The following is a 17,301-nucleotide window of genomic DNA, read 5'->3' as shown; positions in this document are numbered from 1 at the left end:
TGGCATAAGTAGCAGAGATCTACTGTTATTTGGATCCTGCAACGTCTTTCTGTCCTGTTGGGAGAAAAGGTAGAATTGGGGTTTTTATCTGAAGTGCCTTCTCCGTAAAGTTCAGCTGTGCTCACAAAGCATAACAATTTCTTGTCCCCTGCAAATGTCAATGCATGGGTGGAACAGTCTCACTGATGTGTGCCTCAGTATGATATTGACAGTTACATGTATACTTTGTTATATATGCAAATACAGAGTTTATATAGGCAACAAGGAGCAGATGAATTCTGCAGGCACTGTTTATATGCCAGAGGCTGGGGCTCTAAAGCAGATTTTTGTGTTTGGGTGTCCAGTTTCCTGAGCAGTTTCTGAAAGCTTCAATCATGGTGGCTCTGATGTCCAGGAGGGCACAGCATCTCCTCCGATTAGTCACATTCCCGACCCACAAGTTCTGTCAAATGCAATAACCATCATTCGGGAACTACATAGAATTTTTGGCAAATACTACGCAAGAGAAAGGTGGGGCCATACTGTGTAATATAGAACCATAAGAAAGCCCTAAAATCATTATAAACTGCTCTACTTCAAGACAAGCCAACTGCTGTGAGGCTAATTCCTTAGAAAATATTTCCCAGCTGTCCTGGCAAGGGATGCTCTTGTAATACCCAGCGAGAGATGTCTCACACCTTCTAGAGCATTTGGCAGTCCTGGGCAGCAGGCTCCATGGCTGGATGGGCCAACCAGCCTGACCCTGTGAGGATGGCTATCTGTGTCTTCTGCGGAGGTTGGTGTGACAATTCCTTTGTTTATGAAACAATTGCTTTCTGTCAGCCTTGTTCTCCTTTGGCATGTTGTAATATGAACAAACTGTTCCACTTTTTCTTTTCTGCCTTCAGATTGCAGATTCTTACAGACCCTTTTTTCTGGGGTGTGTGTGCTAAAACCCTGCCAAAACTACCTCAAGGGATACAGTGACAATTATGTTCTGTTTGTACTACAAATCCTGTACAGTATCCCCCTTAAACATATTTATATTGTTTTGTTTCATTTTGGAGCTGGATTAGAACGGAATGTAACCTATTGTACCACAGCAAACAATCTGCACTTCCATAGATAGCATGGAGTTTTCCAGCTACATCTGGATACCTCCAAGGCAATCGTGTAACAGCTTTCCTAGTGACTGGATGTGAGAAGAATGCATCTTCGTACAAAAGGAAATGGGCCAGTATATAGTAGAGATATTAACTCTCACTACTATACCATTTTACTGCAAAGAAGACATTTTTCTTTCATAACTCAGATTAATTTAATTTTCTTTTCCGTGATAATTAATTCATCAACTTGCTAGCTCTTTTCTAGAGCTGTTCTTGGGCGGTGGCTCTGCGATACACACGTGTCAGCAGCGAAAATGATTTGACCAGTTCTTGCTGATGACTTGGTCTCACCCAGCTGGTCACGGCCATCTCCAGCGGTCATTGCAATGCCCCTAGTGCTAAGGTGCAGAAACCTGGGTAGGGGCAGAAGGAGAGCAGGAGCACAGGAACAGCAGGAGCACACAGTGGGGAAGGAACAGGGGTGAAGCTGCTGTAACGTGAATCTGAGTGTACCTTGCAAAATACAGATTTTTGATTTGGTTTAGTGTATAATTTCATTTTACTATTTGCCTTGATTTAAAATGTTTAAAAATTGCTTTCTAAAGGGTGTGACTGAAGTCTTAGCTATTCTCTATCTGTGCAACCCCATAGGCTTGTGCCCAGTAAGAGCACAGTGGATATACAAGGATCACAGTGGTGAAAGCAGGGACCTTCTCAGTGGGTTTCTGCTGACAGAGCCTCAGCTGCATGACCAACCAGGACTGGAAAATCTGCAAAACTTTCCTTACTGGGAGGCCATGAATGGTCTCTGCAGCCCAGAAAAAAGGTGTAGACAGCCAGAGACATCCAGGCCTGTATCCTTTGGGAGATGCTTGGATCCAGTGCAGGTCTTCAGCAGCCTGTGCTGTCAGTGGTCTTATGGCTGGGATCCACAGCTGTGCCAGCCCCTGTCCCCAGGGACAGTCATGGCATGTAAGCTGCTGTTTTATGGGATCTTCACAAGCATTTTGGGTGTTACTGCCATGGGAGCTGCTGCATATGCTGAGGGGTACTATTTCTAACTAGTGGGGTAATACTAGAATATAAGATACTGCATCCTTAAAACAATGTCCTGCAGTTTGTTGCCGCAGCTGGTTCATGGGAGCAGTAGAAGACACACATTTCTATCATATCGGGTGGACATCTGAGCAGACCCAGTTCTCAGACAATGTCAGGATTTCTTGGCTGGTAACTTTGTACTTGCAGAAATAAGACAAAAACCTGTAGGGTCTGTTTTACCCTATCCTACCTCGCTCTTCCCTTTCAATTAAAAATGCTCCTCAAGCACTTTTCTAGGCTAAGATGAGCCAGTCCCAGGAGTCAGTGGAGGAGCAGATGCCTGAACATGAATTATGTCCATTAAAACATGAAAAACAGTTGTTAGGTGGGACTAGTTCATCCTACATTTGCTGGGGCAGGAGAGGAGAATTCATTACACTATGAAAGCAACTTTTGTGGGATGCAGACTAATCTTTATGGAACTGAAAAAAGCTCACTGGAAAACCTTTTCTTCCCTTTGCTCTCTTCACTCCATCCTGCCCTCCCACAAGCACCTTTGACAACCCTGTGCACATTGGGTGCTCTGGCATTAAAAGTTCATATGTTTCACATATAACAAGAAGGCTTTTAAGACATGGTTTTGAATTTGAAACACCCACAGTTTTCTCATGGTCTGAATTTGGATTGGCCCTAACAAGGAATCAAGAGCTGCCCCAGAAGCTGGCTTGTGACTGATGTATTCATTTTAGGCTGTCAACATTTGAATTGTTCTGATTCCTGATACCATTAAGGAACATCTCTGTTTCTGGATATGCTGGCTTGCTGGTGAGGCTGGGGCTTGTGTGGCCATGATGATGTGATTGCATTAGGCTTAAGAGAGTGGTGATCTGATCTGACACAATAATCTGATTTCTGCAAACCTACTTTTCAGTCTCTGTATTAGCAGGTCTGTCATTCTTTAAATTAAGCCAGCAGCAAAACAGGCTTCCCAAGAAAGAGCCTTGCTGGGTTTTCAGTACGTCTCTCTCTTTCTGAAACTCCCAAACCTTGTCTAGTGTATGCAGAGAAATGTTCATGGGAGATATCTCCTCTATCTTCTTGATGGTGTCATCCATTCAAGCTACACAAGCTTGTGAGTGGCTCTAATATAACTGAGCAGGAGAAATGTGCTGGGAAGTTATTTGGGAATACCACGTTTCCCTGTTCAAGAATCTGCATCTTTCATTGCTCCAAGATCAAGACAGTCCTAGAGCCAGGTCAAATTAAAATAGTGTCCTTTTCATTCTCCTGCAGAAAGGAATAGACATATTTCAATAGGCATATTTTCTCATTCACTCTGTATGTGAAAATGGCATTTGCATTGTCATTTAGAGTTAAATAATTTTATGTACTATCTCTGTGATATGTTCATTGGTTTAATTACAGCTAATTGCAATTGAAACATCTACAGTTATGGTCTCAAAGGGAGTCCAGGGTATTAGAGGCTTACACAGAGTTAATGCATGTGCTTTGCAAAGTCTGTTTCCTTCAGAGAACTTAGCCGCTGCTTTGCATTTGTGATGGTTCTTTTTCACCTGGCCTTGGGGCAGCCCTTACTGCTTCCTCTGGTTTTCCTAATAATGCTCTATGGGGAATTATTTAGAAGACATCAGGCAAGGTGTCCTGTCCCATTTTGGGGAGGAAGGAAACACAGCCCTTCTGGAGTCTTCAGGGTAACTCCTGTCTGTTTCTTGCTGCATTCCTGCTTCTTTGAAATGGCAGGTAGGAATAAGGTGCATGTTTCTCGCCGTTTGGTAGGTTTGGTTTTGCTGCCTTTCCCCTCCACATGGTTTATCTTCAGGTAGATGAGAGAAGCTGGGAGGAGAAGTGCAGGAGGAAAAATGTTGTGTTTGGTCCCCATTGCTTTGGTTCCTCTGATGTCAACATGCTGGGACTAGTATTCCCCAGTTATTTCTGTGGCTGTGAAACCAGGAGCTTTCCTGACACCGCACAGCTTCCCCAGTACCTTAAAAAACCCAAACCACTGAGTTATGTGTCTGACTGGCTGGTGGGTATGCACACTGCCGGAACAGCCTGCCTTGCTTTGAAAGCAGGCGTGTGCAGTGTGTGAGAGACTCTTGGTGCTATGCCATACTGGAAGGAGATCTCTGAAGGCTCCCCTAGATTTCAAGCACATGGACAGGGAGGTGCAATTTGAAAGAGAAAAATTGCAAGCTTATTTTTTGGAGCAAAGGCCTCCTGTTTCTTTTGCCAAAGCAGGTTTTGGAGTGGTCTTTAGTCAGTAAACTTCAGATTAAACTCACTATAAAAAAGATTATCCTGAGCTGCTTGCGGACCAGCCCTGATGCAGATCTCAGCTCCTCCATCTCATAGCCAAGTTCTTGTCAGTTTGTGTTCATCCTCTTGGGAAACTGTCTTGTTATCAACAAAACTCATTAGCATTTTCATTCGTGATACTGAACTAAGGCTAAAAATATCCTGGGCTCCATGAAAACACATTGAAAACAAATAAAAGCCAAAATATCATCCCCTCCATCTCTCCTCTTCCAGGAGGAGTGCATCAAGGCAGAGTCACTCAGATGCCTCTCAGCTGTGCTACTTTGCCATACAGTTTCCCTGAACTGGACCTATTCATTGTGTGGAAGAGTGAGCCTTGGAGGACATGAGGACATAACTCCAAAGCTTTGTAGCCACCTTGTAGAGCACATCCTGTAACTTGGAAGCACTCTTTTCTGGGAAGAGAGGAGGTTAAACCAGTACTGTTGGCCAGACACAGTGCTCAAGTCTCCCCTAGTGAAAAAAGACGAGTCCAGGCAGAGAAGGGAGGAGTGTCACATCCCATACAGTGTTTTTCTGGGAAAGAAGCAAACTAAAGCACAATGAGCAGGTGTTTTAGATCCATCTTTGAGGTGTAAACTAATGTCTGAGGGGAGGTTACGTGAAGAGTTGCCAGCGTCAGAAATTTGAGAAGTCCTGCCCCTCAGAATGGCTCTGCCTGTGTCTTTTGCTTGCTGCCTCTTACAGATGATTTGTATGCATCTGGGAGGCTGTGCTGTTTGCAGGAAAAAGTCTCTGAAATAACAGAAAAGGATGGTGAGAGCAAGGAGGGAAGAATCCCAGCTCTTGGCGACATGTAGCCTTTAAGATGTTTGAAAGCAGTGATATTTCATAAAGGAGAATCTTTGAGTAAGCGCTAAGCAGTTATTGTTTCTGGTCTTATAGATGACCCAGGAATGTGATGTTTTTACTGGCACTCAGTGAGACAGCTCTTGGTTGGGAGCTCTCCAAGGCTCCTGGCATGGATTCGGCATTCCTGCAGATTTGACACAATGATTTTAACCAAAATCCCACATGCTTGATATAATCACTCAGTGCCTTTAGAAAGGGTTTTATACCTAATATGGACAAAAAAGGACTCTGCTTTTTCAGAGATGTGACGTGTAGTGAGCAGGTTTGGGTCCAGAAATAGACTCATCTGTATTCACTTAGCTTTGGTATTTTTTTGTGGTCTTTATTATAACAGTCAGGCACCTGCTGACTGTCCAAGTCTAGATTGCAAGATGCAGATTTAAAAAGCACAGCTACCCCTCAGTTTCTCTTGATTGACATTTGTGTGGCATGTAAATGTCAAACACACCGTGGAGAAGTTAATCACTGTATCACTGTCTAATGATGAGACAAAGATAAAAATATACTAGCCTTCTATGTGGATACAGAGCAGATGATCAGCCACATTGGCTAAATGTACAAGTGGGCAGAAGCTGATGGAAACAGTGACTGAGTACCTTTATCACAGAGTCGTTATTAGAAAAGATTCTTTCACTGTTGCATACCAATAACGTACAGCTGTGTAAAGAGGCTAAGTGATGCCAAGTGACTCTTACAGCCACTTTTCACTCCATGTGGTACAAGCACAGCTGGCTTCATGAGACATAACGAAGTAGGAGGCCTCACCTGTGGCCTCAGGCCCTGCTCTCAGCCTTTTGCTCCTGAGGTACTGAGGTTTGCTAGAGTACCTGCAGCTTTTCTGTGCCGTGATGGATGTAGCTCCTGGACAAGGCAGCGCCAGGACTTCATTGCATTGTATCTTGAGACTACATGTGGCTGCATCGGAAGTCAACAAGCTGCCTTGTTAAAAAAACAGCCCCTAGGAGGTGTGTGCCTGCTGATCTGGTGAAAATCACTTGCAACTATACAAAACTGGAATGCTGTGTTGCAGCTTATTAAAATTACAGTGGGAAGCTGCTATGCATGGATGTCACTGCCATCTGTGTGCATTGTACACACGTAGGACACAGGCAGATCAGCTCTCTGCTCTGAGGACCTTGCCAGTGAGGATGGTTTTCTCAAGTGCTCAGCATTGGCCTAATTCTACTTCTTTTACAGTAAATAAGCTGAATCCAGGCAGTGGTTGTACCGTCTTTCACACACAGTGCTGACTGACCTTTTCCTGCAGTGCTATAGGCAGGGTTGCAGAGTCCAGTATGCTGAGGGAATACATATCAGTCATGCCAATTTAAACCATTTGCTTCTCTAGGAAATTTCTTCAACAGGATGGTTACAGAGGATGGTCTTTATACGGGTTTTTTGGGAGGGGTGGGTAAGATGCGCGTCATTGATTCATACTTGCCACTGTTTAAGTTATTTAAGAGTTTCATGCATTAATCTGAGGAAGTTAATGATTTAGCTCATACAGCTTGCCTTTGTTTAGCTCTATGAGCTTGCTTTCTGTAAATTGAGCTATCTTTGAGCATCATGGAGTGGGGAACTAAAGCCATCATAACCTACCTCAGCATTGTAGTTCTCATCTCCCAGCAAACGGCCCCAGAGTGGCCCCACTCCTTGTGCTGCAGCAGGAGCAGAGGACAGTGATAGCACAAGCATGAGTTACAGTCATAGTTAAATGGGCTTTTATGGCTGCAAGCTGGAGCGACATTGGAATACAGCTCCAATGCACTGTGATTTCCAAAGTGGATAAGCACTATTTATGCTTTTTAGTTTCCTGTCTTATGGAAGAAATATGATGCTTTTCCAAGATCAGCTATTTTGTTGGAGAAACGGATAGTGAAAGATGTCACATGATGGCCAACTGTGTGATCAGAGAGAAGTGTATTTCCTTATGACTCCAAATTAATATGTAATTTTGATCTCCTTTTAACTGTTATCAGCCAAGTGGAAAAGGCCCACGCCTACCTGAAGTTTATTGTGTCATCAGCCGTCTGGGATGCTTTGACTTATTTTCCAAGGTAAGAAGACTTTTTTCAATATTGCTTTTTAATTTGATTGTTTACTGAGACACATCCGCAGCTATGAACCAGACGAGAAGAATTTCTTCCTTTGATGGGAGATAACTGTATTTTACAGTTGCTGTTTTGGATATTCCATCCCTATTATTGGGTTCATCAAAGAATGTTTTATTACTTCTGTGACTGAGGCAGAACTTGATTCAAAAAACATCTGGGTGTCTGTATGATCTGGCTGACTGACGGTTTTTCCATTGTTTTCTAAAGCTCTTCTGTGCTGAGCTGTAATTCTTGGCATCCACAGTTTGAATGATGGGCCAGGACCACTTTTACTCCAATACTCTGTGGAATGATGAAGTTAAGAAAAAAGATTACCTGATAAGTGAATTCTATATGCTTAACTCTATTGACGTGCTTTTTATCCTAGGAGGCTAGGAAAGTATGGATAATCTTTTATTGGCCTCCACGTATTGAATCCAAAGTTGCATCATATGCTGGTGTGGTTTACTAGGTAATGCATTTCTTGACACAAGAGTTTCAAGACAATAAGCAGGGCATTGCAGCTCAACTGAGAGATTGAATAGAAACAGTTAACTGCCAGTCAGCTCCAGAGCCACAAGCATTCTTCTTTTGTGAGACAAAATGTTGTTAAAATTAACTATTAATAACATTTCTGATTGATGAACATTTGAAATATCTCTCTGGCTGCCAGTTTAGGACCTCCTAAGAGAGTATACTGCAAAATTCAGTAAGCACCTCAGAGTATCATATAGGATTTGTTGGGGATCTGTAGAGAACAATGATATACCTAATGTCAAATGGCTGCCTTCCCCTTTGCCAATTTTGATACAGTGTTCATAGAAATGTTGTTTTAATTTGCCAGAGAATTTCACTTCAGATATGGGAAATCTCACAGAACTTACAGATTTTTCTTGCTCATTTGTATAAAATAAAGTTGAAAAGAACATGGAAATCATTGAAATTAATAAAAATCATAGCATTTCTATTGTTCATATGATCTAATAATCATACAGAATGTTATCTTCAAAGTGGCTTTCAAGCTTTTCTAGATAAAACTTACAAATCTTGTGTGAGGAAAAACAATGGGGTTGCAATTGTTAATTGCAATTCTGCTTCTGATGTCATTCATAAAGCTCTGAAATCAAGGGTTTATAACAGTGTCTCTTAGACATAATATGTATCTAAATAGATCTCTGTGAGCAAAACGGAATGCCTTGTTCTGGGAGGATAACACAGCTCACCAAGATCATGGTACGGAGAGATGTCATGAGGCTTTTTGTTTGTTTTTATGTTATTATCTAATTTTGATAGTGAACTAATTTTCAAAGGAAAATTTGGGAGAAAAAAAGAGAAAAAAAGAAAAAAAAAAAAGAAAACTACAAGGAAGGTCATTGGGTCATTGCACCAAAATTGCAAATAATCGCCTTTCCTGGTTCAATCTGTAACTTGAAAAAAAAGCATCTGATCAGCCAAAGTGAACCCAAGGTTGACAGGTGAGTGGGTGAGTGTAACTTCACTGGCTTCAGCAGGGGCTGTTCCCAGGCATTGTGGCAGGCAGGTCCTGGCCACACGGGCCTCAAATTCTTGCTCTGTTCATGAAGGAAGGCTCCCACTCAATTGCATATTGGGCCCTGAATGTGGCTGTAACACACCTCTGCTTTTTTTTCTACCGGGTTCATGAAGGAGCTGGGCCACAAAAGGACACCATCCACACTGGAGTCTGGCCACAGCGGTATTGTCCTACAGAGGGCTGGTCACCTCCTGGCCATACCAGTGCCGGAGTGGAAGCAGGGTGTTCAGCTGATTCCAGCCCTGGGCTGGATTTAACACAGCTCTTTAGCAAATGCTCCAAGCACTGCATTTGGAAAGGGTTTGGATGAAACAGCTGTTAAATGAAGGAGAAAGAGTTTGAGCCTTAGCGTCCCTGTTGGTTTTGAAGACAGATGTGGTGTGGGTGGAGACAGAAGTTCTTGAAAAGTGAGACAGTCTCTTTTTCTGGCCTGGTAAGAGGAGCCGGGGCTGCCTTAATTGATAAATCCAGTGAAAGAGAGGAAAATGGTCATGATGGTACACTTTGCCAAATTAGTCAAAACAGGGAACAGTTGTCTTCGCACAAAAATGTGAGTGATGAAAGACCATGAGATATTAAACCTTGGATATTATTTATCAGAAGAGCAAAAAGAGTCCTCTGTTTTAAAATGTTTATAATCCTGTTTCTGATAGCCTGCATTATTTTCATCTTCCTCAAAGGCTTTTATGCTTATTGCTGTAATACCTACTGCTAAGACAGACTTGAGAACCAGATATCTTTACTTCCAGCCAGTTCATTTCATCATGGCTTCAACAGGTGTTTTTGACCATTTTATCTCCTGAGATTTCTGTTCCACTTTTATTCAGTTTAAATGCTCCTTTTTATTTGTATTGTGAAGGTTGTTGGGACAGGGATATGACACACGCATGACCCCTAACTCCAGCAACATAAAGCATCACATAGTGACTGCAGAAAAGGACATGGGTGTTGGTCACATTACAACTGCATGCTCTCAGTGTGCAGGAGCACTAAGGGACCCTGGGCATAGCTTTGGTTCATTACTACTTCCCATTTGGACAGCTGGTTCGTTTGATGAGAATAGTTATTGTGCTGCAAATTATATCAAGAATGAAATTCACGTTATCATTTATGGTTATCTGCCACTTTGATGGATGGGAACGCAAGCTATGTGTATTGGGTCAGCTTTGCTTTGATTAGTTTGCTTTACTATGTTGCAAGGAGGAAGGGGAAACTATGTACCAGTGTATGCCTCTGCTGGCATTGGTGTCACTAGCTATGGTTTTAAGTCACCAGCTTGTGCTTAAGTATCTTTTAATGTTCTGTTTCAGTGAAAAGCATTTCCAAGAGAAACATGGGAAAATGCCTGGCTCGGACCCACTAACTCTTGTATGGCCTTTTGCTCTTGAGTAGTGGTTAAAAGATCACCATTTCAGGTCAAACCATTAACTGCTTTGAAGCTTGCTTTCTCCTCGTCTTTATGTTTATCATCTATATGGTCTGTCTAATGTGGGAAAACTTAGCTGTGATCTAATTTATGTTGGCCCGTGTGACCAAAGAGAGAGGAAAATAATAGTCCTCTCTATCTGTAAGAAGTTCCATCTGCTTATTTCAGAACTAGATTGCCTGCTCTGTGTCATGTCAAACAGAAAATGACCTTAATGCAGGCACCCAGTGTAAACAGCTGGGCATGCTTCATGAGGCTGCTCACGGCTGGCTCCAGCTCAGCACAGACTGCAACGTGACTGCTGCTGCCAGTGCCAGGACTCTTCCAGGAGCTCTTTCCTCATGGACCCTTGCTGGTATCATAGTGTGGCAAGATTGCTTTTCTTGCTGGCCTTTTTCCTGTCCTCTCAGGTGAAATGGAAGAGATGCCCAGGGCAGAAGAAAGTGCTTCTCCGTAATACAAATTTCAAGATGTACCACTGAGATGTGATGCTGACCTGGCCTTTGGTCATGGGTTTCATCTTGTTCTTTCTCTCCTTCAGCTCATCCTGCTGTTCAGGCAAAATCCTGACAATATAGATCCCTTTTGCCATGCTGAGTCTTCTTTCTCCTTTCCAGACTTATTATTTCTTCCTTGTCTCTGTATTAACTGCATTCACAAATAGGCTCCATTTTGTAACTGGAAAAAGTATAATTTTTAGAGTATGATTGAATCCCGTAACTCTAATGGTAGTGAAGAGATGCATGGCAGAAGGGAATTAAACTTAGATCTGCCATGTGTTGAGGCACATGTGGGTCAAAAGATGCTTCAAAACTGCATGTGGTGCTGACATGTTCTGTCTCTTTCTCTCTTATGTGTTACTAATGGTTCAGATCCTGGATGAGGTTGAAAGGAGAAGGGGGATATCTGCTGCCTTGGTTTATCCATTTATGAGGAGTCTGATGGAATCTCCTTTTCCTGCACCTGGAAAGACAATCAAAGTCAAAACCTTTCTGCCTGGAGCTGGAAACGAGGTAAAAAGCAACCGCAAACATTAAAAGTCAAAGCCTCCCCCCTTACCACTCAATATCAAACAGCAGAAGAAAAACAAGAGGAGACATACGGATACTGCAAGGCATGTGAGGTGGCACACCCTCAAAATGAGCAAAGCAGGAGCTGCACCAGTGTTGATATGCTAATGCTGGTTCCCATTGACGATTATAAGCCAATTTATTGTTATATATTTGTTATTTTATATTTATTTATAAGTTGAGTTTAAGAAAAAAAACCACAAACAACACAAATGTCCTAGTTTGCCTGGCTGGTGTAATTATGAGAACTACAGTGTTGCTGGGCTTTATCATAGTGATAGCAAGCAAGTGTAAGTTTCCCAAGCTGACCGTACTTAAAACAGTTCAGCAGCCAGTTGTTATTGCAAACCTCATTACTGCTGGTCCTGGCCTTGGTAGGAGGAGTGACCAGCAGCATTTAAATGGCTCTTTTTGGCAATAAATATCCTTCAACTGGCCCTCAAAGAAATAGTCTATATTTGGAAAAGCATGTCATATGAAAGGTTTTGCATGTGTGTGTGCACACATATAGTAGATTTCATTTCCTTTTATTACTGACTCAAGTAGCTAGAAGCCTAGAATTATACAACGTAGGCCTTACTGGAAAATGGCAGTAATGGTGCCTTACTTAAAAAGTTTTTTGTAACTTGAGGCTTTCTAGCCATTTGTTGTTTCAAATTCTGTTCTCTGCGTGTCCTTATGTAAGTATACTGTAGCTCCACTCCGAGTGGGCAAGCATATAGACAAAATACATTACTGTGGATAGGAATAGAATTTGGCCCAGTTAGTGAAATCAGGAAAAAAAAATTCCCTCTAGGTTTATTTTACACTCCTGAGGGTTAGTTTTACAGTGCTATTAGTATTTTTACATTGAATCATATTTTCTCCAACTGTACTGCCACTGACTTCAGTGGAGTGGGCCTGTAATGTGGCTTGGTATGAAATGTAAGGCTTTCCTTGTATAAGTGACTTGCAAGGCATGTTGAAGTCACAAGCATTTTCTTCTGGAGAAGCAAAGGAAAATTAAAAGGCTGAGTGGCATAACAGTGGTTAGATCTAATAATGCTTTTTTGATGTGAAAGTATCTGGGAACCATAGATCTGCAACTTCTCTATCCTCTGCTCAAGCTTCTGAACTCTCCCAGAGAAAAACACTGAGATAATTCCAAACAAACAAACAACTCTCTTCTGGCTGAGCTTTGCTCTCTGTTACGCTAGTACAAACTCGTTGTTTAAATGGAATGCACTGGCTTAATTAGGAACAGAATCTTGTCCTTCCATTGTGGCTCCTCTGGCCTAAACAAAGATGATGATTAATTGGGAAGTAGACAGTATATTTCTTTGTGATGAGCAGACTGAAGCAGAAAGCTTTGCCACCAAGGCAACAGAAAACATCCATGGCATTTGTAAAAGCTGCTGTAACTTGCATTGCATCCTACCCCGCAGCAAGATTTTAGTGTTGGAAGTTTTGCAGTAAAACCAGCTCCTCATGCTTTGGCACATAAACATGGTTTGAGCCTGCAATCCCAATGCTAAGGAGTGGAAGCGGGCACCTTTACTGAATACGAGAAAGGGGTAGGCAGGCAGTGGTTCCTGAGGAGGTATTCATGGTACACCATCACTCCACAATTTGGTTCTTATTGCTGCTTGAGGCAACAGCTGAGTGACGGGTATATAATACTCTGATACCATAACGTTTCTGTATTTCAGGCTTTTAAAAAAATCTTATCTGTACATGAATACTGTTCTAACAGTGACTTTCTTTTTACAGTCCTGTGTTACTGATCACAAACAATATTACAAGTACACTGGTACGGACTGGATTTGTTTCCAGTATCCTGTGGTCTTGCTGCTGATCATATCCTTAAACCAGTGTGTTTGTGAGGGATTTTGTAAGAGCTGCTCAAGTTAACAATACAGTATGGTCGTGGAATGTGGTGTCATGTGCATGAAAACATAAAAGTGGTCTAAAGCAATAAAGTGACGGTGATTTTTGGACATATGGAAAGAAGGAGTTGTATGTATGTTCCTGTTAATATGTCTTCAGAGATTTCAACACAGCTTCAAGTTGGCCAAATTTTCCCCTTTCCCTTCTGTTTCCTCAAATTCCTCAGTAGTTCATCATTTGCTGTCTTGCACTTCATATTTTTCTCCCTCTGTTACTCTCTTCTTCGTGTTATTTTTCCCTCTTCTTTTTTCTGTCTTCCACCTTCAAGTTCCACATCTGTCAATTGCAGAGTAAAAGGAAGATATAATAAAGAAATCAAGCAAAAGGCATTTGAGAAAAGGAAGGAGAGGGCCTGAGGTCATGGATGAAGTATGAAAATTAGACTTTAAAGGGATGTCACAAGTCACCATCTAAGACCTTGTCCTGACTCCCCAGTTAAGTATATATATGTATATATTTTTATGACAAAAAAAAAAAGAAAAGGTTTTAAACATTATCTTGTGAATTATGCAGCACAGAAGACTGAAAATGAAGTAAATTGGGTTTAAAATTTGCCCAGCCTTCAAGGTCAGTCCCTGGCTCCTATCTAGATGTGAATTTGAATTGCTAGCTGAGTTTATAACCAAATTACCTTGTCTTTATGGCTGTTTTAACCCTGTAAGCTTCCAGCTCCAGTGTTTCCAGTTTGTTACTTGCTTCATACTGCTGACTCAGCCAGGCTTTACATATCTGACAGGGTGTTTAGAAGGAAGAATTAATGCTTCCCTTGGAAATGACAGCAGATTTAATGCGCATAACTGTATTCTGGGAAGAAGAGTGACTTGATAGTGAATAGTGTAATACACCATTTCTCTGGAGTGCTGTGCCTCGCGCCTCAGTTTACAAAAGAGGCTGGGTGTCGTTCTCCATGTCCTGTCAACAGGCAAGGACAGAGCAGTGCCGGAGGGCCCGGGCTGGGGTGCCAAGCACCCTCGAAGCTGTCAGCCCTGACCAGTGATGCTGACTCATGTTTGTTGGATGTGTTCAGGTCATTGAGCTGCGGCGGCCCATGGACTCACGTCTGGAACATGTGGACTTTGAATGCCTTTTCAAGTGCCTCAGCATTCGTCAGATCATCAGGATCTTTGCTTCTCTCCTGTTGGAGCGACGTGTGATTTTTGTAGCAGATAAGCTCAGGTAAGTGGCAAAGGGACCTGAACTACACGTTCAGGACAGTACTATCTCTGGATAAAAAAAGCTTTATGAAACATCTGGAGTGGTTGTCAGATGTGAGGATCCTCTCACTGTATGTTTAAATAATTTTTACATCAATGGAAGTTATTTGCGTCAGGTGGGGCACACGTTCACTAGCGGTCACTAGCTGCAAGCCACTTGTTCTATCTTACTTTCCTGTCTGTAACATGGTGATACCAATAGTCACCTGCTTCATAATCAGCAAATGTTTGCTGACTTCAGGTCAGGTTTCACTTCAGGTTTTGGAATAGAGTACTAATAAACAGTAGCAGAGATCGTCACTGAGGTGCTTTGCCTTGTGGCCATGCAAAGCCTGGCAGAGAAACGGGGTGCTGAGTGTTCACCTGGTTTGCTCCATGCAGTACAGAGCATTTACAATGGGGCTAAGTTTCAAATCCTGCACTACCAAACCCATTCAGTGGGAGTGTTAAGAATGCTATTATGGTCCATCCCAACTAGTTAGGATATTTTTCCTGGTGCTCACGACCTGAAAACATTTCCTTTCCAAAGCTCCATCTTGGGGTCCTTGCTACATCCTTTCAATGTACCTCTTATTTCCCTGCTCTTTGATTGCAGTCTCCCCTCCTTGGCTCTTCTGAGGCATGAACTCACTCCACGGTTTAAGGAGTGTGAGCAACTGCTCACAACTCCACATGGGCTTTACCAAGGAAATGGGAGCTCTGTGTACACTTCACCCTTGCCCTGAAGCAAAGAACCATCCCTTTCTTAGATGCTTGTGTAAACCATATAGAAAAGTGTGGACATTCTAAAGAAGATGTTCTTCACTGTGGCATGATAAATAATAAAAGATGGCAAATAAAAATCAAGACCATAATTTATTATACTCGGAAACATCCAGCATCTTTTAAAAGGATACAAAAGACTGTATGGGTGGTTAAAAACACAGATGGATCTACCCAAACAAACTCTGTTAAACACTTTATCAGCCCCGACCTTCTCTGAATGACCGCCAGAAATAATAGCTGCACTTAGTGGCCGCCAGTGTATATAATAGCAAAAATACTTTGCATAGTACAAGCTTTACAACCTTTAGGGGAGAATTCCTTAAAGCTGCAGACCCTTCTCAGGTTATAAAGTTACTTCCTTAGCAGTCTTTTTTGTTGTCTAGAAAAACAGGAACGTTTTATTTCATCCCTTCCCTTGTCAGTAACCCTTAGTTTGAATGACCATTTGGGATGACTTAATTTCACATAAACTCCTGTTGAGAATTGTGTAGCTAGTCCAGGGTTTCTGCAGTACTTTAGTAGATATGTGAGTCACGCTATGAATATTGGGGCAGGTGGCTTTTGAAAATAATGTTGGCATGTTCCTTCCGACTCTTTTTCTACAGCATGCTTAATTACATCATTCTGTCTGTTTCTATTTTACTGTTCATTTAGCAGAATTAGTGGCACCCACAAGTCTGACTGTAACTCAGAATGGCACAGGTCTGCATCCCTTCAAATGGCACAATGGTTTGAGTGGAAAATCATAGAAATGGTACATAGAAAAGGAGGGCTGTGCTGTGCTGCTGCCAACTGTTGCTGGAGTTCCCAGTTACTCCTTTGTGATGTTATCCTGGTTTGGCAAAGTACCCCGTGCCTTGATCCATTGACCACAGGCAGCATATCGTGGGAATGGCTTGCTGCAGGGGACACTCTCAGCCATGAGGGCTGGGACAGAAAGCAGCTGTTCCCTGGAGCGTTTCTCTGGGACAGCTGTCCTTACCAATGTCATGTAATGCTTCTGGGCACTGTTCAGAGAAAAGAAGCAACAATTAAACCTACTTTGACAGGCTTAAGGCAGCTTGGCTTAGAAAATGGTCATGTTGCTGATGCTGAGGGCTCATGGTAACCGAGGACTTCATCAGGTAACCAAGGTTTTATACACATTGCAAGCCTGACTGGAAGCTAACAGCTCAGGCCTGACTGTGCAATTACCTTTCTCCTGGTAGCTGCCTAGTCCTGTGGACCTCAGAGCAGAGGATAACAGACTCCTGCTTACAGGCTCTGCTCTCCCTTTTGGCAAACAGAAATAGGGTACCAGGACCAACAGGAACCAGAAATGATAAAGATACCTTTTGGCAAACACCTATCCAAACATTTCTCTCTCCTTCAAAAACTGTTCTCCAGCGAAAGGTTGTTTATTTTGTGAGACCAGCCATTCAGTTGGGGACTGTTAGCACGTACTTTGAGAGAAGAAAGGATTCAGATGGATCCAAGAGGCTTGTGAGGTTTTGTGGTTGCTTCTGTGAGAAGGGACAGAACCTTTCTTACAAAAAGGTTTCTATTCATATACTTTTTATATTCGCATGTACCCTTTATTGTATACATACACTTTGTTTTGTTTAAAAAGAGTATGACAAAATCTGATGTGGTAGATAAAGCCTTGGACTTGTGAATCCTGAGCTCTCCTCTGAACCCTCTGACCTGCTGTGTGACACACACTGAAAACGTAGCTCCTCTTTCTTATCTTTTATCTGGTCTGTCTGGGATCCTAAGTGCTGCAGGACAGAGACTGCTTCTTGCTCTGTGTGCGCACGCAGCTCTACTTGATACAGTGTGGCCCCTCTCTCTCAGCGTGGGGATCTAGGAGGTACTGTAAAATAGAAACTAATAATGAGTCCTTTGACAAAGGCCTGGAGAAAGTGACAGTGGATTTAAATTCAATACCTATTGAGGTTTTCATG

General features: G+C 42.3%; 1 protein-coding gene across 1 annotated transcript in view; it reads left to right on the top strand.

The window, feature by feature from the left end:
- Window positions 1-17,301, top strand: part of DENND2B (DENN domain containing 2B) — a 99,229-nt gene that overhangs the window by 57,098 nt on the left and 24,830 nt on the right. The window contains 3 exon segments of the mRNA XM_074149917.1: window positions 7,292-7,369; window positions 11,256-11,396; window positions 14,407-14,555. Of these exon segments, the coding sequence (XP_074006018.1) occupies window positions 7,292-7,369; window positions 11,256-11,396; window positions 14,407-14,555 (368 nt within the window).

This window comes from Numenius arquata, chromosome 6 (assembly GCF_964106895.1).
Source record: "Numenius arquata chromosome 6, bNumArq3.hap1.1, whole genome shotgun sequence".
Lineage (NCBI taxonomy): Eukaryota > Metazoa > Chordata > Aves > Charadriiformes > Scolopacidae > Numenius > Numenius arquata.
This window is presented reverse-complemented; position numbering and strand designations above follow the sequence as displayed.